Source organism: Pelecanus crispus, chromosome 18 (genome assembly GCF_030463565.1).
Source record: "Pelecanus crispus isolate bPelCri1 chromosome 18, bPelCri1.pri, whole genome shotgun sequence".
Lineage (NCBI taxonomy): Eukaryota > Metazoa > Chordata > Aves > Pelecaniformes > Pelecanidae > Pelecanus > Pelecanus crispus.
This window is the reverse complement of record NC_134660.1, coordinates 2,407,760-2,434,867: the sequence shown is the minus strand read 5'-3', so window position 1 is coordinate 2,434,867 and position 27,108 is coordinate 2,407,760. Positions and strand designations below refer to the sequence as shown.

Genomic DNA, 27,108 nt, shown 5'->3' with positions numbered 1-27,108 from the left:
ATAAATGTGATTACCTTATTTTGGACTAAAATGATGTGTTCAGAGGTTAAAATTTTGCATTATTAAAGATTAAACTTTTCCTATTTATTAATGAAGTACAAAACAACATAAAGCACTCAAGAAGTGCTGCACTAGCAAAAGAGTCCATGAGGAGGGTGAAATTAATCTCACTTAGGCATCTACAACACTGGTGTCTGGAACTGTACTGGTGTCTGGAACTGTACTGGTGTCTGGAACGGTACTGGTGTCTGGCCTTTCTTGACAGTCGATGGAGAGAGAGCACGTGGGTTTTCTGACCAAATTTGGGTGTCTGACTTTGGATGAAATGCCTCGTGTCCCCAGAGTAGTTGCTTCTTAGCAGGACTCTATTTATAGTCAGTGGAGAGTGGTTTAGTATAGATGTCTGCGGTGTAGAATCTAGCTTGGACAGATCTGCTCTGCTTACCCTAAAAAGAGAAGGGTCATGTTTTTATCCACAGAACATGGAAGGCTTGAGCTTTTTATCTACATCCGAGGCATCTGATCCCTCTTTCAGATCCCACAGCACATAAAATAGTCACAGCCATATTCCAGCTATTCGTCCATCCCTTACGCCATTTCCACTTGCACTACTCACTTCTACCTCTGCTTTCCCAGTGTCCCCACCCTTCGCTCCTCCCAGTCACTAAGCTGTGGATACAGGAATCCAGGACAGGGTTTCTTCCACAAACCCCTCACTATTGACCATCCAGGAGGAATTGCTCTAGCTTCTCCCCACCTCCCGTTCCAGCAGCCCTGTCTGTACCCGCTTGCAGGTGCAGCGTCATGGGCATCTAGCAAGTCTTTTTTCAGTTCCATGACTATCCTGCGCCCTTCAGCTTCAGCACCATTTCTCAGGCTCTTTTCCATACATTTAAGTCAGGTACAACTTAAACACTTGTGAGAGAATGTTTATATTGATACTGCTCTAATATATGATTCATCTTTTTATATTCTTGCTGATCTCTTGATGTCGCTTTACAATTTGTTCTGGAATGCAAATACTGAAAATTTACATCTCAAAGATAATGCTATAAATATCAATAAAACATCATTTCACTCTGATAGACTCCCTTACCATTAGAGCGTTCATTCATTATAAAGTGAGTACAAACCTACTCAGTACCACCGTGCTCTATTCTTTGATTCTCACTGTAGAAATAAAGATGTGATTGCTAAGAGAAAGCTTTTTTAAATGCACAAAAAAGATAGCTACAGTATCTTAGTGTTAAGTGGCACAAAATAAAATATATATTGTGTTTACTTCATTGCTTCGCATACAGTTCTCTACAATCATTCTGATACCGGAAGCACAATAAATCTTAAATATTTAAGCACGCTGCGCTAGTACTCTAGGCTGTGTGGGTATCAGTAGGTGCATTTAAATTTCTTCCTAAAGCCCAGTGCCACTTCAGTTGCTGTTGGATACTAAAATTCACAAATAATCTTTCATGTCATGCCTACTGTATTACAGTAGCAGCTATGTTAGTTGCTGAGCAGTCCTTGCGGTTCAATAACTATCTGTCTTACTTCTAGATAAGTGAAACCACATTCTGACAGTGCTGGCCTGGTGGGAGTATTATCATTCGGGGATCACTAGCCCTGGTAAAAATGAATATATAGTATTCTCCAGAATCATAGAATAGAAATATCGTCAGTATCAGTGATGGCTCTTGGGAAATGCATTCTGTCCTGCCTACACCTGAAAAGTCTGTCTATTTAGAGGGGAAGAAAGAAACCCCAAACCACTATTGGCACTTTTCTGGGTGCAATCAATAATACCCTCATTACATATCAAATTTAAAGAGAAATAATAAAAAATGTTTGTGTGGTTCTCATAAATGTTAATCATGGTATTCGTGATCCACCCCTTTTGTGAGTGAGCAATTCTGCTTTGGTATCTTCACAATTCATCATTGATGATAGCCTGCATCACAGAAAACTCTCCTTTTTTTTTTTTTTTATCCTGAACCCCTGCATGATCCATGCCCACAGGGTTTGTTCCATCTGCTGAAGGCCATCATAAAAGAACATGAGGCCACTGACTCATAGATGAGATCAAGCATTTGATAGCCTGCTTTCCACTGCCTTAGTATGTCTATAACATATTTTTCTTCAATACAGTTATGTCTGGTTTTTCCATGTTTTGTCAAGCATTCATAGTAAGTAGTAATCTTCCAGTTTCTTGGACTACGCATTCTTAGTGAATCTTGCATTATTAATGGGTGGCACTCTACATACATTGTGGGGACTTACTCTGAGACTGTGAGCAGAAGTTGGAGCCTGATCAAATCTAGATGTTGTCTAGCTCTAGTTTGGTGGAGCCTTTTATGTTAGGTCTGCAGAAAGTGGTACTGTGATCCTTTCAAAAGGCTACAGAAACGCTGTAAAGACACTAAAACTAGTGTATAGGGCTGAAGCATCATCACAACTGGTGCTCTTTTGGTGTAAGAAAATCCACTTTTTCAGCAAACAATTCCATATTTGTACTTGGAGCACGTGCAAACACACTGGCTGATGTGTGGTTCATGATGTGTCATAACTGACGAAGGTGAGATGCCGCTCAATGAAAACAGTTCACCCTGTCCTATTACACACCCCTTTTAAAAGGACTTCAACTATGATGATTGCTAAGTATAGGGCAAACGATCAGGCAGAAGGCTATAGTAATATGTTAATTAAAAGCTTGATGGAGAACAAGAAAAAAAAAAAGAAAGAAAAAACTTTTTTTTTTTTTTTTTTGCCTCAAGGGAATGGAAGCTGCATGCTGTGGTGCACATGGTGTATGCTTGCCTGCAACCATAAAAATACACTGTTCCCATGGTGCTTCCTGTGTCTAGTCTGAAAAGAGACAAGCAATGAGACAGATAGGGGAGGAAGCACTTAATTTCCCTTGTTTCTTTATGTGCCCCCAACACTGTCACCTTTGGTGGCCGAAGTTGAAGCATCCTTAATTTAAAAATTAAATTTAAAAAGCCACATTCTTTCCTATGGGAGTCACAGTCAAGCACGAGTGTTTAATTATGTCTTAATTCCCTCATCTGTTGAGGCAGACAACTTTTCGGGTGTTATGAATGTTAGCTAGCTTTCATGGTTGTGAAATAAAAAGAAATAGAAGCCACATTTGTGGTTTATGGATGCTAATTGCTGCTGCATTTAGGTGTGTGAAAGGGGGCGGTTAAAAGGCTGGAGTGAGACAGGAGAGGATGACAAACCCTCGCTTAGGCGTGTACTGAGGTTCCAGTGGTGCTGCTAGCACACGCACTTATCTGCTTGAAAAGGAAGTGCCGTTTTTTATCAGAATATTACATCTCCCAAGCCCAGATCGAGCCCTGCCGCTCATGGGACTCTGGGGTTATCTCACAACATCAGCAGTACTGTGCTGCAGAAGTTCACTTAACAGGGGATTTCTGTAAGTGTTAAAACCAGGCAAGGAGCCTGTAATGCTTAACTGTGTCAGGTCTCTGCTTTGGTGGCTGTGCGTGAACTGAAAGTTGCATCTGAGTGTTATCAACAAAAGATCCTCTTGACTTTGTTTTATCTCTACAGTACTGTACTATCAGCAGCAGGAATGCTGCCAAGCACGTTCAGTGACATCAAGGCAGTCAGTTGTGTCACCGCAGCCTGTGAAGGGTTGACATCAGCGCGGACTCTCCTGCACAATAGGTAGCCCAGAGCACCCGGGGCTGATGCAGAAACACGGGTAGTCTCATTGCCTCGAAGTAATCAGAAAAGTGCAGCTATTTCTTGCTCTGATTAACCCACTATAGTTAGCAGAAAATGGAATTTGCTTTTGCGATATCCTGACTATCGGTGTCAGCCAAGACGAGGTCTGGAAGGAGATGCACAGCGTTATTCAATAGATGATGGACTCCTTTCCATAACTTTTAAACTGCATTTTTCTTCACTTGTTCTACAACCTGTATCTTGGATTCATACAAAAGAATTCCTTGAAATTAAAAGCGAGAGAAATACTTATTCCTTTGGCGTCAAAATAAGATCTAGTCCAGGGTGGATGAGTTGTGGTGTGTTCCCTCCCTGCCAGCCTGGCAGGAAATAAGTGAAGATGAAGAAAACGGCCCTAGGAACTCAAATCACATGTCACTGTAGAAAATAATCCATTTTTAGAAATTTGGGTTGGTGGAAAGGAAATCAGTTAATTAAGATGACTCATGTGTTGCCCCCAGACTAGGCTGTTCATTTGGCACAAAATGTGTGAGTTTAAGGGGCAGGTTTACTACTGTTTGTGCTGCTGGAAAGGTATCGGAAAGCAGAAATAAATCCACAAAACTTTGCTAAAATGCAGCAAATAGTTCCATGAGCGTTGGAATTGATGAAGCTCGGTTTCCAGTGGGTTATGTCTTGTCGCTGGCTGACTTTTAATTGAATTGTGCAAAGTTTGCATCATGTGCTTGACACCATATTTTAGTGCTGGTACCTCAGGCTAGCTTTACCATATTCTCAACGCCGTCTCCCATCACGCTGCGTTCAAGTGCTCCAGTTCTTGTTCCTGTTTTTGTTCCTTCTGCTGCACCTCACCTGCCAAGTGTGCCAAACACACTGACTGTTTCTCCTGGTGCAGGAGCACCACCTCCAGGAGTGGTTTTGGGAGATGCAGGTACTCCCGGGCCGTCTGTTGAACAGGCCAATTGTCAGAATGGAATAATTCTGAGAAGCCTTCCCCTCTGCCAGATAGGATCGGATTTGGTGTAGGGGTCTGAACGTTACTGAGGGAACACAGAGTGGATGCATATGCTTCTACGGAAGACCAGGCTAAAAGTAAACCACAAGTATTTAATTACAAAACCCTCAGTTTGGAGAGAATGTACTTGTGATCCAAAATTCAAGTCTCGGAATCAAGATTATTTACTACTGAAAATTTTTTTATAGCTGAATCAAATCAATGCACTTAGTTGTGTGAAGATCGTGCTGTTCAAGGATTTTGAACGACGTCTTAACCAAGCTTCTGTCTTCAGTTTATAGGTGTTAAAATTCCATTGATATTTATCACAGATTTCCCTGTTCTTCATATTATCATATTTTCTCTTCATATTATATTTTTCCGGTACCAAACACAAGAGTATATTGCATTGTAAGAAAGTCTTTTGGGAGATGAATTAAAAAAGGCTAAATAAAACCACGCTTTCAACTTCTTGGATTTGAAGTTCATTTGAAAAAGCAGTTGACCAGAGACGCTCATGCCTGAGTGGTTGTATTAGTAATAGGTCCCTTGATATAACTAATGAAGGCGATTATCTGAATTTAACATGTGGCCTTTTTCAGTCTGACTGTTAGGTCCAGATGTTCTCTGATTAACTGTCTAATTGAAGTCTGATTTAACGGTTGTGATTGTATCTGGCTTTCTGGACTTTAGGAATTGTAATTTTAGAAATGTTTTCTATAAGCGATGTTAACTGTAACAGAAGGGAAGAACTCATACAGTTTCATCATCTTCTGTGTTCTTTTTTTTTTTTTTTAAGAGGGAGACTTTAAAGATACTAAGATTTGAAAGGATAATGTTAACAGGTGTCATAAATGAAACAAAATTCATCTGGGACAGACTTTGGAAAATCTGGGCACTGCAGGCCCGGGGATGTGGATGGCGTTCCCTCTGATCCCCTGGGCTCCTGTGCAACACGGGGTACAGGCAGTTGAGGAAAAATGGCAAGCTATTGACACTTTTTTTAAAATTAAAAAATAAAAATAAAATCCCGGGATAGTTTTAGCATAGTACTAACCATAGTTTTCTAGCCCACAGTCATACTGTCTCAGGTAATAACATTCTGCTTCCCCAAATTCTGTTTGTAGTGTCAGTTAAATGCATTATTTTTCATTTCCTTCCCTAAACCATGGCCTAGTGCTGCCTGGTGTTGTTGTGCACTTGTCCTCTTTAACTCCAGCTTTGGTAGCGCTCAGTTTTGGATAACATTTTTCCTTTATCACTATTTCTGTTAGTGTAACTTTAACATACTTTGGAAACCTTTTGAATGAAAGTCCTAAAAACCCCACACGATTATTATTAGGCGGAAATTGGTAATAGATGGGAAATGCCAGGTATGAAATTAGAGATTTACACAGGAATATACACCTTTATAAGAAAAATCCTTGTATTTGAATAAGAGGCTTTAAGAACCAGTTATATAATTCAAGTTTCCTGGCTCACATGAGCTGGGAGATGATGTGTGGTGTTTGATTCTTTTTTGTTGTTGTTGTTGTAATTAATCGTACAACTAGATAAATTATACTGTGTTTTAATGATAGAAAGACGCTGGTATTAATGAAGTAGAAAATACACATCCGAGTGCTTGGAAAATGATGCCTGGTTTGAGTTTTTTTTTTTCTTTCCAATTCTCAGTGCTGCATTTCAATTTGATTTGTTTCTATTTTTGTTTCAAGTCACAATAAAAACAAGGAAACTCATTACCATAGAGCATGCACTCCACAAAGGGGAATTATGAAAGTTTCTCTCCTATTTTTAGAAGTGAAATTTCCACCAGGTGCATGCTGCACTGGTTCATTTAGGAATTACCACTCAAGTATGCTTTATACAGTATCTGAACAAAATAGAGGCTTTTTTTTTTTTGTACAGAAATGGATGCTGAACAACAGTATGAAGAAAATACTGGAAGGCAGAAAGATAAAACAAAATCCAAGCCAATATGTCCAAGTAATAATTTTTAGTAAGTCAAGGAAGTGAAATCTATGGATTTCCAGTGCATTGTGGAACAGAGGCACTGAATGCAGTACTTGGGATTTTTAGTGCAGAAGAATCTGCTTTGGCCTGCAGCGGCACAGAAAGGGGACCTCAGCTGTGGGGACCCTGAGCGGGACGAGCCCAGCGGCGTCTGCGCTGCACGAGGGAGTGCACGTTCGGTGCCACTACGCCTTCGGTGCTGTTGTTGCCACTGCTGTCTAGCTGAACGCTGATGCTGCTTCTAGGTGATCGCTTCTTCCTTTGTTGGCAAACGGTGATCTCATAAAAGCATTGCCGCTGTTGTAAAAAAGGGAGTTTATCGCTGGAGTCAGTGGAAGAAACAAAGCCAGGTTGAGCCAAAAAGGCTTGAACTCCTTTCCCTTTCCTAGAATTGGTATCTGCAGTGGGGTGGAAGACAGACGTGGAGAAAAGTTGCCTTACCTGACCGTGGTGCCTCTATTAAAAAAAAAAAAAAAAGTCATGTTGCTGTTGTGTCACTTCACATTTTATAATTCCCCATTACTTATAGTCTCCAAATTTTCATTATATACATGTATATCACATGTACTTGTTTTCTTCTTGTTATTTAAGGAAAAAACCTTAGGTATAGCGGGGTTTTTTTCCTCCCCTCCCAGTTTATAATTTTGATGGGATGTACTGCAGACCTCCCTTTATTCATTAAGGAATATGGGTGGTTTTTTAATTCATGACATCTTCCCCCACAGCGCGTTAATTCCACTGTAGAGGTGTTTTTCATAAACATGCAGGATTCTGACTTTAATTTGGAAACTCCGCTGACTTTTTCAGTTTCACCACGTATGTCTGTTCTGTTTCAAGCTGGTTTAGGTAAAGGAATCTCGCATTCTGGGAGGGGAGCGACTCTAGTATGTGTACACTAGGTTTTGGCTTTATACTGCTATTTCTGGGGACAATTTGTGGGGACAACGGTGATGAATCATCAGCTAATACCTGTCAAAGCCAGGTAGTCACAAGAATCCTTCAATATGCACATGTATCGACTCCCTTGTTCTTCGGCATCTGAATCCTATTAACAGCTGTCAAAACCTGGTAAACTATTTATATGCTTTCACAATTTGTTTAATTGGATAGTTAGGAAATGGCATACAAGAAAAGCTTTTCTTTTTTCTTTTTTTTTCTTTAGTCTGGCTGAACATCTGTAGCATTAGGGGCTCATTATCTCTGAATTGGCATAGCAAATCAGCAGCATCATTAAAATGCCACATTAAGATGATTAAGTTTCTTTGTTATCCAGTTGACTTTTTGCATGTGCTGAGGATTTCATGATTATGACCCCACTCCTTGTAAAACACTTGAGCAACATCACCCTTTTGTGCCGTTGTCTTTAATAGCTTCTGGTTTTTATTCTTTGTGCTTTTCATAACACTGCTGGCAAACTTTGCTTAACAACAGTACGAAACTTATGTTCTTTTCTCTATATTTGATGCCAAGGTCTTGGATTAAATATAGTAACTGGGGGGTTTTCCTTCCGAGACTTCCTCCTAGAGAGAATAGCTAAGATAACACTCTAGCTTGTCCTAATTGTTCGCTGCTATTGACTTCTTTTTTTATTCATGCATTTTATAGAACATATACAAGCACTGTGCATGCGGTGACTCAGTCTGAAGTTGCCACCACAGCTTTATTTTGGATTTTTTCCAGAACCCATTGTTTTTACAGTGTTTCAGGTGAAACAAAAATATTACTCTGGAGTATGTCTTTCATCTTGTAATCATCTCCCCAGGAAATGAAACCATGTGCATCAGCCTTAACGCATCACACTGGTACTTTGTTGTGTAAAATCTACAACATTTTTTTTTTTTCTGCAGTGTGTATTACCTTCATGAACTGCCTCGAGAAAAATAGTTACCTGGGTTGGACACCATGAATGCTTTTTTCCTCTTACAACCTCTATGCTTTCCTAAGCATTTCTTCTTTCAATTGGGGAACTTTGTTAGTGTTGTTAGGGATAATCATGTTTTTCCTCAGTTAAATTTCCCTTTTCTACTTGAAGTTACAGCCGCCTTCCTCTTGGTTAAGGTGGACCCACCTGGAAACTCCCTAATCTCATTAAAATATGTTGATATGATTTTTTAGTGACAGATGCAAACCTTTCCACACAGCTGCCAATCTCCTGATCTCACAGTATTCCCTGTGCGTGCCAGTACACAGAGCAAAAGTCAGGGCTGAAAAAGGAATTTGGTTGCTTCAGACATCTGCAACCACTTGGTTAATTTTAGGCTGACCTGTACTGAGCCATCTTTTCCTCAGACTGCTTTGTACCAAAGGTTTCTTGAAAGGAAGGCAGAGTAGACTCTAAACAATAGCAGGTGTGTTAGGACAGAAAAATTCCAACCCTTCTAACACTTATTTGGTTAAAAAAAGCCTCTTCCCTAGTGGCTTCTGCTGTCTGTTCTTCTCAGTCATCAGAAGGTGAATTTTTCCGTTGAGGTTCCTCAAATGCCTACATGCAAACCATGAAAAGCACTCGAGCTTTGGTGGGATATCGCTGACAGCTGGAGTGGTGGTGATGTTTGCTGGGGGGAGGCAGTGGTGGAAAATCCTTGATCAGAACTCAGGTGCATCCTTCTCTGTTACCATAAGAAAACACAAGTATTGCAAGCAGTCAGCATGCAATATGGAAAATGCAGAGGTAATTATTTTCCACAGTGGAACCAAAGGATGGCTCGCCTGGTTTGTGCCAGTCAGCAAGTGCTTGCCATGGAGAACTCAAAACCAGCTATGCTGTGCTATGCTACGCTACATGAACGCTGGCATAACTCTGTAAAAGAGTGAAAAGCTGTGAGCCATGAACTTGTGGTGAGAAACAGTAGAAAACGGTAGAGAAGTCTTCTCCGTTGGAGGTTACAACTAGTCCTCCACTGCTAAGCAATTGCATTTGATGCAGACAAAAGGTGAGACGTTAAGTAGAAAGTGGGAATTGAAATTGTTTCTGAAAGTACCAACAAGGTGCAGCTGCAATGTGTACTTCCTTTTACCATGCTGTGCAGGATGTAGCAAATTATTTTGGAACTGCCTCCTTTTGAGAGGGAAAAAACCCAACCAACCAACCAAAAACCTTTTTTTTTTTTTTTTTTTTTTTGGAAAAGAGATGCTGTTGAAAGCTGCTTTCAGCAATAGGCAATAATTTTTCCTTAGAGTGATGGCAATGGATGCATAAACTAATTTTGAAGGAGTCTTGATCGCAGGATCACCCTCGCACACTCAGACACGAAGATGCCAGCAGAAGGTTCCTGCAGAGGAAACACTGTTTCAGTGGAAGTGGGAATCCCTGGGATGTGAAGCGGAGCTAGTACTGAAGAAGGTGCAGAGAAAAATGGCCCATTTGTAGGTGAAGGTAGACCTCCCCGTCACCCTCTGAGCAAACACCCAAACCTGCGTGAGCTCTTCTGGGACCAGGGCAGTCAGTCCCAATACCAAACTCTAAAAAACCGTCTAGGATAGGGAGATAAAAACCACACAATATGGGGAAAAAAATCCATCCTTCTGTGGGTATGATCATCTAGGGAGAGCACCAAGAGGAATCTCGGAGTTTTCCACGCTACTGTGGATTCTTGCATAGGATGAAGAAATTATCGCCCACCTGTTTCTTCCACCTCGCTTCAACCCAAAGTAAGATAGATTGGCTGGGCTTAGTGCAAACATTTAGGGTAAAGGAGTGATTTTATCACTAAAATACAGTTGAAAATTTTGATTTCATGAAAGTATTGGTTGCCAGATCTTTATTTTTCAGTGCTGCTTTTATGTTGCCACCTCATTTTCGCTGTCACCCATTGTTTGTTCTTGGCATTTGATGTGGTTTATTACTCAGAACCAGAGCTAATACATATTCAGCAGTCCATGTTCTGTACTTTGGAGAAAGGACAAGTGATTAAGTGCCATATTTAACTGTCTAACCCTCAGTTTGAGAGAGGAGCAGGTGGCCATGAGAACAATACTTTCAAACAGGAAACTATGTATTTTATCTCTTGGTGCTTTTCTTCACTTGGTAGCTTGAGGCATAACTCGGGTTTCAGCCGTAGCCTAGCTCTTGGCTAGATGGAAAAGTTAGCTTCAAGCAGAAAAAAGCTGTCCTGTCAGTGAGGATTTTAATGCAGGTGCTGGTAATGCTGGAGTTAATAGTGGAAAGGAAGTTCAGCAACATAAGTTGGGAATTGTCAGCTGTTCATATAGTGTGACCAATTTGCTTATATTTTTACATGGGAGCATTATTGTTAGTAAATTATTAGCTACTTGTTACAGTCTCCTCTTGTCATGAAATTGCATTCATTTAAGGCAATGTCTTTGGTTTTCTCTGGACACGGCTACAGGTCCAGGAACCTATTCAAAGGCCATGGATGCTGATCTTCATGAATCTTTGGGTTCTTTGCCGCATGCTTGCAATATGACTTCGGACAAATCTTTTAACCTTTCTGGGATAAATAAATGTATCAGGAAATCTTTACCCTAGCTCTGCTAGTTTTACTTGCATAGTAACCTTATGATACAGGTATCAAGATTATCGGATGCTCCTCACACATTTGAGATCTTTGGATAAAAATTGCAATTTGCAAGTGAAAATTAGGATTATTGATTAGGGCTAACGGATGAGAATCTGTACCATAGGAGCACTGGAAGTCTTACACTGGATCATACATATTTCTTAGGCACGTTTCAAGCACCAGAGGTTCCGCAGGAAGATATAAGTATCCTTTTTAATTTGTGTCTTTCTGTATTTCCAATTCACAGGAACAGCCTGAGACACTAATTTCTGTAGGCTAATTGTGAGTTGTGGGAATAAGTATTTTCTTTTGAATCCTGAATCGTACCCTGTAATTGCAGAAGAAGTTTGTAGTGTATTATACTTTTATAATCTATAGAAGGAAATAATCCATCAAAGCTAATTAACAGGCAGGTCAACATTTGTAAAGGTTATCTCACTGTGAGTATCATTAAGTGTACATGACCCATGAAGATTCATGTCTCAGCTGCATTTCTTCATCTTTGGTGTTTAAGTAAAACTTTTAGGAAGACTGATAATGTAATGTTATTTAATTTTTGGTGCGTTTTTTTCCTAAGATACTTCATTGTGCCTAAGATGAGCATTTTTTCACTTTTGTGCTTTGTTTTACCTGCAGATGATGTGGTTAAAGTGAAAGGTGAATACAGTGAAAGAGAGGAGAGTGCTTTAAATTCAGAGCCTATGGAAAACCCAGAAGAATCTGAAATGCCTTACACCTATCCCAGAGAATATAATGAATATGAAAGCATTAAACTGGAAAGACATTCTGGTTCATATGACAACGTCAGGCCAGCTAGTGGAAAAATGAATTGTGATATCTGTGGATTAGCCTGCATTAGCCTCAATGTCTTGATGGTTCATAAGCGTAGCCACACTGGTAAATATCCCTATATTATTCTTGTACAAGCTGAATACTGAAAGGATAATAATTTGTAATCTAGACTACTTATTTTAAAAAAGGATACCAAAATCAGTATTTCCTTGTTGTGTCCTTGACGCCACATGTGATCTCTAGCAAGTTACTCGCTTTTCTGTGCCTCGCTTTACCCAGCTTTCTTCTTATCAGGATTGAACGTTAGTAAAAGCATGTTGGTGAGGCATTTTAAGAATTTTGGATGAAAGGCACTATGTAATTTAAGTATTTCAGGCACAAAACACAAGTTAGATTGGTTTTGTGCTGCCATTTCCAGTCTGTATATGTATTTCTCTTTGTGCTGTACTTTGGCAACAAACCAATGAGCATATTAGGTTTTGACCTGCAGTAAGATAAGACCTTTTTTTTTTTTTTTTTTCTAAAAATTGCTAGCTTGTTGGAATCAGCCTCCTCCAGAACACTTATTTCCATGGAAAAACCGTACAGTGTTTTCCATAGTCGTACGTATGTTACAAGAAGCTCTGACACCAGAGCTGCACGCAACTCCCACTGAAGTCAACGGAAGGGCTCTGTGTGTTTCTATAGAAAGAAATTGATCCAGTATCTCATTCTTTCCTCTTCCAAAAAGGAAAGGGTATGAGGATAGCATGATACCCACGTAACCATTAAATGTGCTTTTTTGTATGTCATTTTAAGGTGAACGGCCATTCCAGTGTAATCAGTGCGGAGCTTCCTTTACTCAGAAGGGTAACCTCCTCCGCCACATTAAACTACATACAGGGGAAAAACCTTTTAAATGTCATCTTTGCAGTTATGCCTGCCAAAGGAGGGATGCGCTAACAGGTCACTTAAGGACACATTCTGGTAAGTGACTTCAAAGACACTTCATGTGTTTTAGATGTGTGTCACTAGGACACTAGGTGTGGAAAATAAAGAGTCACGTCAGCAAAGTTTGCTCAGCCGGTCTAGTTCTGAAGAGCCGACAAATAGCAGTGACCACTCGCTCTGCCTGCTGTGCTGATGGAACCATCTCGGGACTCGGCTGCGCTCTTAATGCAGAAAGAGGGCACAGGGAAACCCGCTGTCACAGCTGCATGCTGTGAGAAGCAGCCAGCCTCGATACCTGCTTGCACAAAATAACGCCTTGTTTTTTTTTTCAAATGAGTAGAGCTAGCTATGCCAGCAAGCTCTGAATCTGAGGAGTAGCACGAAGACATGCTTTGCTGGGACTTCCTTCCGTTCCTATCCTGAGCTGTTAGGGTAGCTCTAGGAGCATAATCCAGGGCAGCATGACTCTATTGCCAGTTCACACCTCGCTGTTGTGTAGTGCCTTTCATCTGAAGGTCTTAACATGCTCAACAAATGCCAGCGGTTTTTCTCAAGACTGGTAGGGTGTTCCATCCATTTTGCAGATGGGAGAAATGGAGGCACAGAGCTGAGGTGACTTGAATAACAAGCCAGGTATAAATTGATTAATCTTAGTTTCCCCAGTTCTGCAAGAGCCAGGCTGTGCTTACTCTTTGATTTGTGTATATCCTGTGTTATACAGGGGCATAGAAAGAAAACATTTATTCTAAATGAGAGATTGTATCTCTGCACTGCACTTTACAGAAAAAAAAGGTTCAACCTCACAAAGAATCAAAGTTAAAAATGAGATTATCTGACGTGGATACATGAGATTCTGATTTAATCAAGACCCAGCACAGTGGTGGTGACTGTCCCCCACCAGCACAATGCTAAAAACATCATGCTTCAAACACATCGTGTGGTTATTGTGACTGAAGTTTTAAAGAGCCGGCTTATTAAACAGTATAAAGAAAATCTCTTCAAGTGAATCACATAAATAAGTGAACAATTGCATTAGCAGTAAGGGAGTATGGTCTTTTTGCACAGTATACAAAGCAAGGCTAGTTATATTTGCGCTGTACAGGGATGATATTTTGCCTGGGTGTGTTAGAGGTTGGTTGTTCACAAAACAGTAATGAGAGAATTTAGGAAGTGCTTCCAGTCCTTGTGTATGAGGCACTGGGAAAAAGGCTGTGTGGATATCTTGAGTTTCAAACAGGTTTGCTTTAGCTTAAATGAATTGGGAACATAATTCGCTTTACAATAAATGCCTTTGGAAATGAAATAAACCTCACATGTGGTTTTGGTTTGGTTTAACTTCATCAGTGTCATGAAATCCTTGAAAAATTCTGTATAGACAGGACCTGGGTCAGGCAGTTAGGAGAGTTGCAGTCCCGGTTTAGCAGCGGTACAGTCGGTCTTCCCTAGGAAAGTTATGCCAAGAAAAGTTGTCAGCTAGAGCAGGGCTCTAGGAACCTGAGCTCCTGCGAGCAGTGTCTCGTTGTAAGCCCTCGTCTTTCCTGGTGCTGAGCTCGGGGGATGCAGAGGAACTCTGTGTGTCTGGTGGGTTTCATCCTATGTAACCCTAATTTTGTGATGATTACAGTGCTCATAAACTTAAGAGAAATTTAAAGCATTCTCCATGAGCTGAATGTATGCTATTAGTAACTATATACTTGAGTGTCAGGGAAGACAGTGTTTTAGTAGTCTCTTGTGGTTATTTTATACTGCGCTCTTATTTTTCTAGTGGAGAAGCCATACAAATGTGAGTTTTGCGGAAGGAGCTACAAGCAAAGGAGCTCATTAGAGGAGCACAAGGAGCGGTGCCGTACTTATTTGCAGAATGCTGGCATGTGCGAGGCTGGTGAGTTTATCACATTACAGTGGTTTTGGGTTTTTGGTGCTTAGAAGGAGGCATCTGGTAAGCTGTTAATTCACAGGCTGAGAACAGTTTTTACTGCAATCATTTTCAGTAACCTAAGGGGCTGTAACATCTTATAAAAGGGTCTGGTTTAATGCATCCCTCAGGCAACTAGTTAAAGAATGCTTTTATTTTAATCACTTTTTTATTTCACAGTTACTTTGAATAAAACATCTAAAGTACCTTCTACGCAGCATTTCTGTAGGTGACACAGTAAGTTAAATTATTCCTACGTTAATGCTGTTATGTGGCTTATTTTATTGGATGAGTGGATGGCCATGATTGTTGACAACAGTTGTTCACATGTCTCGGTCCGTTTGGTGCTTCCTTTTCTTTAGAATGAGAACTGTTGGTCAGAATCAGTTAGAATTTGCAGAAGTTTTAGTGGTATGGATCTAGGGCATGGAAATGGGGTGGTATCCCGAAAATCACTGATCACAGCTTAGGAGGTAGTGAGAGGTAAGGGACTTCTTTAAGTGTACAACTGTCTTTGAAAAAGGCTGAAGAGAAAATGTATCAAACCACAGTTTTTCTTATTTTCCTTTCCACAGTCTCAGCACTGCAGTTCTGAAAATACTTTGGTGAAAAATAACTGCCATAATCTTTGAGTCTGCTTCACCTGAATATTTCAAATCCTAAAATGAATTTGTGTGATTTAAGTCCCACAATATGCCAGTAAGTCAGGAAAGAATTACTTTTCCCATTCAGAGGCAGGGAGTGGTTGTGACCTCCCAAAAGATTATACGACTAATCTGTAGCAGAGCTGAGGCTACAATTTCAGAATTCAGGTTCCCATTCTTTTGCTATGCAGCCTTAAAAAAACAAACAATAACTTTAAGGACTCGAGCTTCCTCGTTTTGATTGTGAGTTTCAAATAGAATTTTCTTTTCAAGGACAAGGTTAAACTGAGTTTTCAGAGAAGAAATCTAAAATGTAAAAATATACTTAGAGACATGACAATGTTTACCAAGGCCCTTTATTAATTTAAAAAAAAAAATTATTTAGTGATGTGATTATCAAGCAAAGATACTGCAGGCATCATCACAAGCCGGGCCTGAAAAGCAGTGTGAAGACCCGTTGATATGTGATGATAACTTTGTGGGTACGAGAGTCCTTACCCTGCGCAGAGGGAATAGGTTGGTGTATCAGGCTTTACCACACGTGCACACACAAAAACTGCCATAAAGGAACAATGATCTAACAAAGTTAGAGTTTTATAGTTTTTCATGGACTGTCTTCTTTTTAGCAAATTACATGTTTTTTTAAAGCATTAGTAAAAGTAAATGGTTATCAAAACATCGGCAAGTTTTGGTTTTCATGAGAACCCATACATATTGTAACTGTGGTTTTATGTTACAGTACATACTCCCATGATGGCAATCACTCCGAGATGTCCACCACGTGAAAATGGAAAACATGATACCTACTATAGATTTCTGCTTTTAAATGATTCTCATGGTTTATATTCATTTCAGAATAGCAACATTTCACTTATCCAGAATCTGCTCTGCAGTACTTACTGCAGTAGTACGGTATGCCTTAAATTGGTCACAGAGGAAATGTAAATTTCCAGTACGACACGATGTGGCTGTACCTTATGCCTTTAAGACCTTTGCAGTTTAAAAAAATACTGCAGTGTTTTTAGTGGAGTAGTAAGTTTTATGAAAAACAGGAACTCCAGTCTTGCTGAGGCATTTCCATTCAATTCTCTGGTATCAGCACTATGTTAGATCACAGAATCAGAGAGAGGGAAGGCTAGAAAGGACCTCAGGAGGTCATATAGTGCGTTTGATTTGTTTTTTCCCCTAAGTGTAGCGTTTTGCACTTGTGTTTAGTGAACACTGGGTTTTGATTTCTGACCATTTTCCTACTTATCCGCATCACTTTGAATTTCGGTACTTTTCTGAAGTCCTTGCAACCTTCTCATATGGAGCCACGTTTAAGCGCAAGTCCGCTCTACATGCCATCATCCAATAATTAATTAAAATATTGAAAAGCATCAGGACGGTAGTAACCATTCTAGTTGCTTTTTAGTACGAGGTTTGCATGTTCCAGACGTAGCAGTGTGGAAATATTTCTGAAGGAAAGGTTTTATGTAACAATACTGTTAGAGTATTGCTCAGTTCTTGATAATAATCTCTGGTCACATTGTTCTCACTGCACAATAACCCACCTCTCTGTTCCACTCTCCATTATTTACTGACCACATAGAGATGCTACAGGAAGCAATGCCTCTAATTCGAGCTCTGCTTTGTACTTCAGGGTTTTGTTAACGATGGCCGCGTGTTCTAAAAATTGTACTCACATTTACGGTGTGGCAGAAACCACACTATGGAAACAACTCAGTACAGGCTAAATGATCGTGTGTTTGTGCTCTGGGCTGGAAGAAGAGTGTCTGCTCTCTGTACGTCTACAGAATGACATGATGGCTCAGTGACAGCATTGTTTTAGAGGTGGCTCGCCACCCAGTGATTACAAGAAAACACACGTCGTCCTTGGTCATGGATAAATCATGTTTACACAAAAATTCTCTTATGGAAGTGTTTTATAAACATAAGGTTGCAACTGAAGCATACACGCCACTGAGGTAGGCAGCAGTATGCAGAAGCACCACAGAGACATCTCAGGTGGTGATCGGGGAACGCCGTAATCAGTCACTAGTGCTGGGGAAGTAGGAGATGGTGACCCAGGTTTAAAAGTGGTCAGGACACTGGGGCTAAGCCCCATCCTACTGCTGTGTAAAATGCCCTGGTTAGGAGCTTGACTTTCCATGTAAGTCCAGAGGCACATGCGAGAGCACCGATCAAGAGGGAAGAGGGTGATTTCTTTGCTCTGCAGAGCTTCTTTCAGCATCCTTAGAGTTTTTGTTGTTTTCTAGCCATGCAGTTGAACCCCAGAAGAAAGAGGTGGGCGAGATCTTTTTAAGTCAGCTTTCGGGCAGGGAGAGCAGCGTTGTGGGAGAGAAGCAGCGTAACCACCTGTGTCTCAATGGGAGCAGTCTGTTTCCCTAAGGCTGTATTATGAAGACATTGTCAAAGACCTTTTGTACCCCATAAATAGAGATTATTTTTTTTTTATGTAGGAAAAAATGGCCGTTAGCAAGGAGTAGAAAACCCTAATGTGAAAGAAAAGACCCTTAACGTTAAAATAAAATGGCAGGCAGACATCAAGCTGGAAGATTGATACTTACAGATGTCCCAGAACATATTATGTAGGTCAATAGTTACTGTCTCTTCAGCAATCTCGTCTGAGTAAAGACTATTGTTACCTCTGCAGGAAGCCGCTTGTCTGCCCTCTTGACACTAATTTAATAAAGTTCCTTTGGTGGCACATAAATAACCTTGACAAGACAAGTAGACACTGATAGGCTACGTGTAGCTTCCAATGGGTTTCTAGGGCTGGCTAAGAGGACTTACAGAAACCTCACTCTTTGAGTTCTCTCAGAAGATAGAGAAGCAGGTTCCAAAAACGTGAAATTAAAGCTTTAATAGAACATGAGTACAACTCATGAAGTTAAAGATTGAGAAAAAGAGGAACTAGAAGAACAAAATAAGAAAAATTAAGAAATGGTAGGGACCAGGGAGCTGCTTTTATGACATGGATGAATTGTGTTCTTTTTCTTTTTTTTTGTCTTTACAACAAAAATTTTTGAATATACAGCACTGTTTGTATTATTATCTTGTTCAGGGCAGTTGTGGGTTGCCAGAGTTTTTGAAATTTAAATTACTATTATTAATGACTTGTGCAATGATCCTGTCAAGATGACAAGCTTTCTGGGTTGGGGATAGTTCAAACCTTGAACCGCAGTTACCTAAAGGCAGTGTGAAGAGCTCAGAAAACATATGCTAGTTCTTGGAGCATGAGAGTTAAACAGAAGTTCTGAAATTAAAAATCCCATAGCATTATTCTCAAGAATTAACTAGAGCTTCTGGCCAAAATCCAAACAGATGATTATGTTCTGCCTACCTAACTTGCCCTTAGAGTTTCAGCTTAATCTGATGTTTTGTCTCACTTTATGTAAACTCTTACGTAGTGTCTTGGTATTTCATGCTGGAAGCAGGTGCATTTTAGCAGTTGATGAATATATTCATGTAAGTCTCTAAACATACTAGAGTAATTAGGAATAAAGATCAGCCCAGAAAAGCAGTATGTTATTACCTTTAAGGCATTGCGTATGCATGCCCTCTGTGGGTCTGGTTATCACGTACATCATGGGGTTACAGCCTGATGAAACAGGACTAAGGTAGTGCTGAGCTGAGCCCTGTTATCCCATCCATCCTGAGTCATATTCGTAGCTAGTATTTGTGGCATCAAGTACTTATGAAGCACTTTACCTTTTCAAAATGCTGAACAAACATTAACAAATAGTTCTGGCTGAGGTTTGGTGAGTCATGGTTTGTGCTGACTGAAACTCATATGGTATCAATAACAGCAATAATAAACAAGTAAGGAGTGACTGACTTTGAAATTTATGGGGAGATGCTGCACACTAAGCTATGGAAGGATGATACTGCATTTTTATCACTTGCTGTACTTAGCAAACTGCAATTTAAGTCCAATACTTAATAAAACTGCGTTTAGCAGGACTGAAGTGATACCGAAGTGCTTGTATCATTTTTCTCTGGCATTCCTTCTCTCTTACGTAGATTATGCTTCATATATTTAGGTATGCTAGTGCGACAGTACAATAACACAGCAGCCAGGATTCTTTCACGGTGAGGTGTGACCTTTTGTATTACCTTGGCACAGTAAATTTCCCTTCCTTGTCTTCATTTTCCTCTACTTAGATACCAACCCTTAGAGGCGTGGGCAGTCTCTTAAAATGTGTCTAGTTTTCACCACAGTGGTCCTTAATGCTGAAACTCTTAGTGCTACATTTTAATATAAAAGTACCACTACCGATACTTGTTCTTCAGGCGAGAGCAAGCTTTTTGGGGGGGGAAGCCGCAGCAGTTATATTCAGTATTAGTCTGGCAGTAGTGATATGAGGTGGCAGTCCTTCAGCTTGGCTGATCCAGCTCAAAAGCCTGTGCAGCCTCCCTGAGGTGAGAGCAAGCAGTAATTTCCGTGAAATGATGGGCACTGGTTAGCACGGCTAAAGGAGAACTCTGGAAAATGGTAAGATCCTTAAAACAGCCAGTGGCCCAGTCTCAAGGGAGTGATCATAGGGCACATGTACTTTTCCTAAAATTCAAAATTCTGGAAGTTGTAAAGAGCTTTAAAACACCTAATGCTTACAAGTATGCCAGAGAGAAAACATTCTTAATTAGTTTTAGCTGTAGCATTTAGGAAAAAAAAAAAAGTGATAATGACACCTGGAAAAAATGAGTTAGAAGTGAATATTGAAAGGTTATATTATTTTGATTTCAAGGGAAGATTGATATATTTCATACAAGTTTCTTAATGATTAGTTAAGAAGGCATCTATGTATGACTGATCTCTAAAAAAGTGTAGCAAGAGGACTGAATGTCTTATATTGAAGTTTTGAAGCACTATGTCGGTCTGCAGGTGTCACACAGTCTTAGTCAGAATAAAAAAGAAAGGCTAACAGAGGTTATATCTCCATCTACACTTTGTAACCAACCCTTCCAGCCAGTTTATTTTGCACTTCCTCTTGCTAATGAAGATATTGGTTTTGTATGGTTTATGCTCTCCTTGCATGAGCTCAGGACTGCAAGATTAGTGTCTGTTTCTGTGCTTGGTTCCACTGACCGCAACTGGTGCCCAAGATGCAAAGAGCAAGAACGACAGAAAAAGCAAAACAAGTTTTCATCAGATCTCCAAACTGTTTCCTCCCAGTTAGTGTGGCAAACTTCGGAGATTAAACCATTCATCTCTTCCTTTTTTTTTTTTTTCTTTTTTTCTTCTTTTTTTTTTTCCTTTTCACCTACGTGTTGTTGTTTTTGTTTTTTTTTTTTTTCTTTTCACATTTTCCAAACTAGCAAGCGTGGAGGCAAGGCACATCAAGGCAGAGATGGGGAGTGAAAGAGCCCTTGTGCTGGACAGGCTAGCAAGCAACGTGGCAAAGCGAAAAAGCTCAATGCCTCAGAAATTTATTGGTAAGAACAAAAAACCTTTTCATGTGCAACAGTTAAATATGTGCAAGTTGGTAACCTATAGTACAATGCCTCTGCTTATTTTAAGTATCCTTCTCAAGTTTATAATCTAATATAATGCAAAAGAATATAAATAAAGTAACTTTGATTATTCTGATGTGTTTTTAGTGATTTTTGTAGGGGTTTGATTAAAATAAAAAGAATATGTTGTTAGATACTTAAACTGGATGGAAGCTACTGTTGTGCTTTGTGTCTATTTGTGTAGGCAATTTATAAATATATTTTATGAGCTGCCACGTGTTGTTTTCTATACCTGTGCATTTGAAATGTTCTCTGCTAGGTTCTTTACAGGAAAAGAACAGGAAGGCTTAACGCTGTTAAGAGCTGAGTGCTCTTTCTAGTCAGCAGTGGAAGATACTTGCAGGATGCATGTGTGGAATAAGGCCTAAAGACAGAAAAGTGTTGGATTTCAGTTAGTCATCCTGCTGAATTTGAATATGGTTAAAAAAATATCAAATCCTTTCTTGTGGTAACGTAAGCAACAAGATGTTTCCATAGCATTTTCTTTGCATTTAATTTTATGTGATCAGAGTTTTGCATGCTGGGGATCTTAAATACTAGTTTGGCAGGTTCTGTGTTTCAGTGAACGCCTGATCCTCTTGGCTAGCTTTATTTCATTAACTTGCCTTTTAAGAAAATAAAATGCAACTCTTGTGTCCTCAGTAAAGATCTGACTTAGTCAGCAATTGCATAATACTAGCACTAGTAATGCCTTATTTCTTATATTCTGTATGGTTATAGACGGTACTGAGTGCTTATTTTTCTTCATATAAACTTCACCCTCAGAATAGGGGCCTGTGTGGTGGCTGGTGTGCACACACATGACTGGGGAGGGGAGAAGCGTGGGGCTGAGTGTGCAGGCAGGGATCAGCTGCGCTCGGCCAGACCCACCTGGCAGAGGGACGTTCTGAGGACCTGGCTTGAACGTCTGGGGCTGAGGGCCAAACCTAGGGAAAGGGGTGCTGCTAAATCCATTCCTGTAAAAGCAACTTGATTTTCTGAAGGTAAGGTAGCTCTTACTGGATTCGGTGGGTAGCACTGGACGTTCATCTATGAAAACTGGTAACTTTTATTTAGACATCTTAGTATCGCTTTGAAAAGGTCACCTTTTTCTACAGGAGTGAAGTGACACCGGCAAACTCCATCTGAGTGCCTTTGGGTACTTAATATTGAAACTGTTGACTGTGTGACTTAGACCTTGCATGTCATGCTGTGATTCAAAAAGTAATACTAATGCAAATGTTTTTGAAAAATGTTTTTAGCTTCCTTTTTTTTTTTAGCACTGAGATCAGCTTCACCCTGTCTTGTTTTACAATAGCTGCCAATTCAATCTTTATGTATTTTAATAAACACATCTGCAGCAGGACACAACCATGCAGCATACGCTTAAAGTTAAGTACTAGTGGTTTTCTGATTTCTTTTACCAGCATACTCGTTACCATATGGAATAGATCCTTTTTTGATTTGTGATTGTGCTCGGTAGGTGGTCTGCAGATGGCATGAACTGATACTGTGTCATGCAAGTGTTTTTGTGGAGAACTTGGAGAACCCAGGGCAGTTCACCTAAAGGAACAAAATAACCAATTTCTGAAACTTACTGTTTTTCTAGAACCTATGTGATTGGCATGTTCTTGTTAAGTAATGTGTGAAAAAATTACTCACTGGGTCCCTTTTATCCCTGGGAAGTATGTCTGCAAGAGCAGTCTGTCCGACCTTGATTTGACTTCTGTGACTTTCTCAACTCTATGTGTAGGAGTGCAAATCTGCCAGGACAGCTTTGTGATTTCTTGGGAAATGGCGTTCTCAGAATGGGTGCTGATTTTTCATTTTGTCAGGAAGAAGGGATAGAGATGTATACTAACAAGGCATCTTTGTTTGGCTCATTTCTGTGAATGAAGTCTATTGATCAGAAAAAAAAAAACCCTTTATTATTATTTGAGGGCTCTACAGAGATTCATAGAAGCACCAGGAGTCTTGTCCACTTTATTTTTTCACATTTTCATCTTCAGTAGCTACCTCGTGTGCACAATTCTAAGTCTCAAATAAAGATGTACATCAGCAGACCGTATACTTGACTCTTAACCTCCACACCAGGCCCCCCTTCAAAGGCTTCTCCTACAAAGGTTTTGTCCTCAGCTTTTCTTTTAGTTATGAGGGAATGACGATTTGAATGGAAGTTTATGATTTTGTGTTTCCTGTTTTGCTGTGGATTTCTATTTTGCATGTATATGGACGAACTCTACAAGCCTTGGCTTTTTGTACTTCCTGGTTTGATTAATGAACAGATATTTAAAAAAAAAAACCCAAAACCCAAATAAAAATAGCCCAGCAGAATAGATACCTGTGCCGGTGGTACTTCACTGCTGTATGAAACACTCATGGGGCTCTATCTTCAGTTGACGCAAGTCGAAGTAACCAGTGCGGTCAATGCATTTCTACCAGTTTACACCAGCTGAGTATCTTGACCCAGAGACTTCTATGTCTTCCTTTTTAAAAACAAGTTGTCCCTGAGATCAGGAGTAAAAATATATTTCTCATAGTGGTAAAAGTGCTAGTGCAGTTCTGACACGGTAACAAACACCATTTATCCCCCAGCGTGCAAAGTCTAATGAGAAATGGCCTGCTTTGGTTAGCACAGCGGCAGGAAGCAGGTTACTCCCTGTTTCCAGTGTCCACACCTCATCAGGCTGCAAGAATCTACGTACATTTTAGAGTCAGTGAAGCACCACTGAGCAGCACATGAGTATGTGTCATACGCTATGGCTCATGTGTGAATTTTGAAGGGGAAAGCTTTTGCATTGCAGTGAGACAAAAAAAAAAAAAAGAGGAAAGGGGTTCTGCTAATCAGTGGCTGCTTTGTAAATGAACACTAGAGAACCTGTAAATTTAATTCTTAATGTAGAGTTTTTCAGTAACGTTATGGCACTTCCCCTGGTGCAGACAGTGGCTTAACTCAGAATAATCTATGACATTGTCCTGCCGGCTGCAAAGATAAAGCATCGACTGCTTTAGGGACAGTCCATCTTATTCATCCCCTGGCCCCCATATACTCCTTTCCCTTTCTCTAAATCATCAATACCAACTTTCTCCTGACCGATTGCTGTCATTTTTGAGTGAAGCACTGATCTGGCTTTTTGTCTCTTTCCATGGAAAAGTTTGCTGTATTTGACTGAGGGGAAACAAAATCAAAAATCAAGAGTGTCCCCTCCATCCACTTGATTGTGATACGGTGCCACAGCTTGATGTTCTGGATATACGATTAGCACTTTCTGTGGCACTTCTGTGCAGATTCAGCCTACCTAAATATAGGCGTCTTACTGAGGTATCGAAATCAGATGCGCGCTTGCCTTGGGGTGTCTACTGAGACAGTGGGGAAAGCGAGAGAAGCCATTCTCTCAGAGGCATTAGCCTTTTCCTCCCAAAGCATCTGAGAAATGTCGCAGTCGGGTTTACAGCCTGATTTCTTGTCCTCTCGTATAAAGAGTTCGCTTCTGATGTGCCGTGGCCTTTTAAAAGCGTACAGCCAACATGACACGTTAATGTCTGTCAGCAGAGCATTTGGGTATTTGCATTTCATTTGATATAACTTGGTAATTCAAGGGAGGCAGAATGGGCTATTGTGGGGATCTTAAAAAGCCACCAGGATAGTGGAATTAACAGAATACTGTGAGAGCCTCCGTGATGGTGTTTTTTGTGTCTTATGACAGTGACTCCTAACGCAAAATTTATAGGGAGTCCTGTATATTTTTGCTCTTGTTGCCTTTTTTATTTTTTTTTTCCTTAAATTTCAAATTTGTTCACTTCTTTCACTTGCCTGGAGCTGGTTTTATGAGTCATACAAACGTGCTATATCGTTTTGTTTCCTTCTGTGTAAAGTTGGATCGCAAGTTTTGTTGAGGGTTGGAAGCAGTTACACTCTTGTGGTTCACTAACCTTTTTGAGTGTTTTAGAAGAGAAACGTGAGCTCCTGGTTTTCTGCCTCTGCAGTGAAACCTAATGAGTTTCATATACATTGAGTCATGGTGTTGACAGGTGACTGATAAACATCTGCACTACTCGAGTTACCGTAACTAAAAGATTAGTGGATCTGATGTTTGCAAGTCTCTTACACATGAAACATTTGGTCTGGTCCATTTTTTTTAAAGCTATGAACAATTTTCTGTTTTATGTAACCACAGAATTCGGTTACTTATTTCTAGACATTCACAAAAAAGGTGACTTTAGTCCTTCTGGGGTGCAGTTTTATTTCTTCTCTGCCCCTGGCATAGAGAAAACTAGTTGCAGCGTGCTGCCCAGCCCACCCTCCCTTGCCTCAGTCCTTGCTAGAAGAGGCGTGAGCAGAATTTCAGGTACGCGCTCTCTTAGCTCTCCTCCCGTTCTGTCTAATTTAGAGCTTTCAAAGCCCTCGCACAACCAGAGAGGAATGCGTTTCACTCCTCTTTGACTAGCCCCATATCAAGTCACCCTAAACATGTTCTTCTATACATACGTACGTAGCTGCCAGCGTTAGATTATCAGAAAACCTGTGTAGAGTTCAAAGAAACCAGGCGTGGTGCAGGGGAAGCTGTAGTTGTCAGAGGACAGTGGGGAAAATTGACTTCAGAGTCTTCTTTTATACATCCTTGGACACTATCAGGTGGGTAAAAGTAATGAAAAGTGCATCAGATGTCAGCCAGCACTTGTCTTCACTTTTTCTATTAGAGAGGGGTACGCTTCTCGGGGGACAAGTCAAGAAGGAAAGGTTGCAGTCTTGGTACCGAAAATGGAGTATTTTGGTTCATTATCCATTAGCTCTTTTACAAGTATTTTCATTAATGATTATTTACCTTTTTCTAGAAGAAAGGCAAGATAAGTTAATCTATGGAAGCTTTGATAAGATTCTTCCCCTTAAATCCTAGAATAATTTTTAAAATTTAGTGATGATTTGTCCAGTAAGTATCCTCACCGTCTCCTCTATTAAATTTTTGCTTCCAAGGCTGGACTTTAAAAAATAAATAACAATCCCCCCCCAGGAAAAACCCCACCCAAGAGCTACTTGTGTATATGAACGGCCTCCTTCCGCAGAGAACATTTCGTGCCTTTCTACTTTCCAGAGACTACTGCCATTTAGAATTTAAATACCGCTTTACCCACCCAGGTGATTCAATACCTCTCCTCTCTTGCAGGTGAGAAACGACATACTTTTGATGTTAATTACAATTCGAGTTTCATGTACGAAAAGGAAAGCGACATAATGCAAGGACGCATGATGGACCAGGCCATAAACAACGCCATCACCTACCTCGGGGCCGAAGCCTTGCGCCCTCTCGTGCAGACGCCGCCAGCTCCCACCTCCGAAATGGTCCCCGTCATAAGCAGTCTGTACCCCATTCCGCTGACCCGCGCCGACGTGCCAAACGGCACCTCGCAGGACGCGGAGAAGGGCCACCTAAGGGACAAAAGCCTGTCTTCCGACAGAGGCCTTTCCCCGAACAACAGCGGCCAAGACTCCACAGACACTGACAGCAACCACGAGGAGCGGCAGAACCCCACCTTCCATCAAAGCCAGATGATCCCCGCTCAGGCCCGCAACGGCCTCCAGTCCTTGAAGGATTTCCCAAGGCCGTACGACATAATCAAGCCACCTGCCATATGCCCACGCGATGCCTTCAAGGTCATCAACAAGGAAGGGGAAGCCATCGGGGTCTACCGGTGTGACCATTGCCGCGTCCTCTTTTTGGATTATGTGATGTTCACCATCCACATGGGCTGCCACGGGTTCCGCGATCCCTTCGAGTGCAACGTCTGCGGGTACAGAAGCCACGACCGATATGAATTTTCCTCGCACATAGCGCGAGGAGAGCACAGAGTAGTGCTCAAATAAAAGGACTGGCTTTCCAAGGTCAAAGGCTTTGTTTTAGATCGGAAGGGAGGCTTGCTTGTTTGTTTTTTAATTAGTGTAAAGAAACTTCCTGAAGTATTTTTCTATGCCGGTTTTTAAACGACTGTCACAGGGTGATGACACCTTTTTAAATTTTTTTTACAAATAATTCAGTGTTCTGTAGCATCTGTGCCTAGCTGCTGTGGTGAGTGGTACTGTATAAAACACCAGGAGCAGAG

At 40.6% G+C, this 27,108-nt stretch overlaps 1 protein-coding gene across 2 annotated transcripts in view; it reads left to right on the top strand.

Annotated features, from left to right (window-relative positions):
* The window catches only part of IKZF3 (IKAROS family zinc finger 3), a 34,859-nt gene extending 7,987 nt beyond the window's left edge, over positions 1-26,872 (top strand). Inside the window, exons 4-8 of one of the 2 annotated variants that reach the window (XM_075722625.1) lie at positions 11,869-12,129; positions 12,823-12,990; positions 14,720-14,836; positions 20,836-20,952; positions 26,175-26,872. In XM_075722625.1, coding sequence (XP_075578740.1) covers positions 11,869-12,129; positions 12,823-12,990; positions 14,720-14,836; positions 20,836-20,952; positions 26,175-26,872 — 1,361 coding nt within the window. The remainder of the gene's footprint in view (positions 1-11,868; positions 12,130-12,822; positions 12,991-14,719; positions 14,837-20,835; positions 20,953-26,174) is intronic. The other variant, XM_075722626.1, reaches the window with a different exon arrangement.
* Positions 26,873-27,108: the final 236 nt, after the last annotated feature.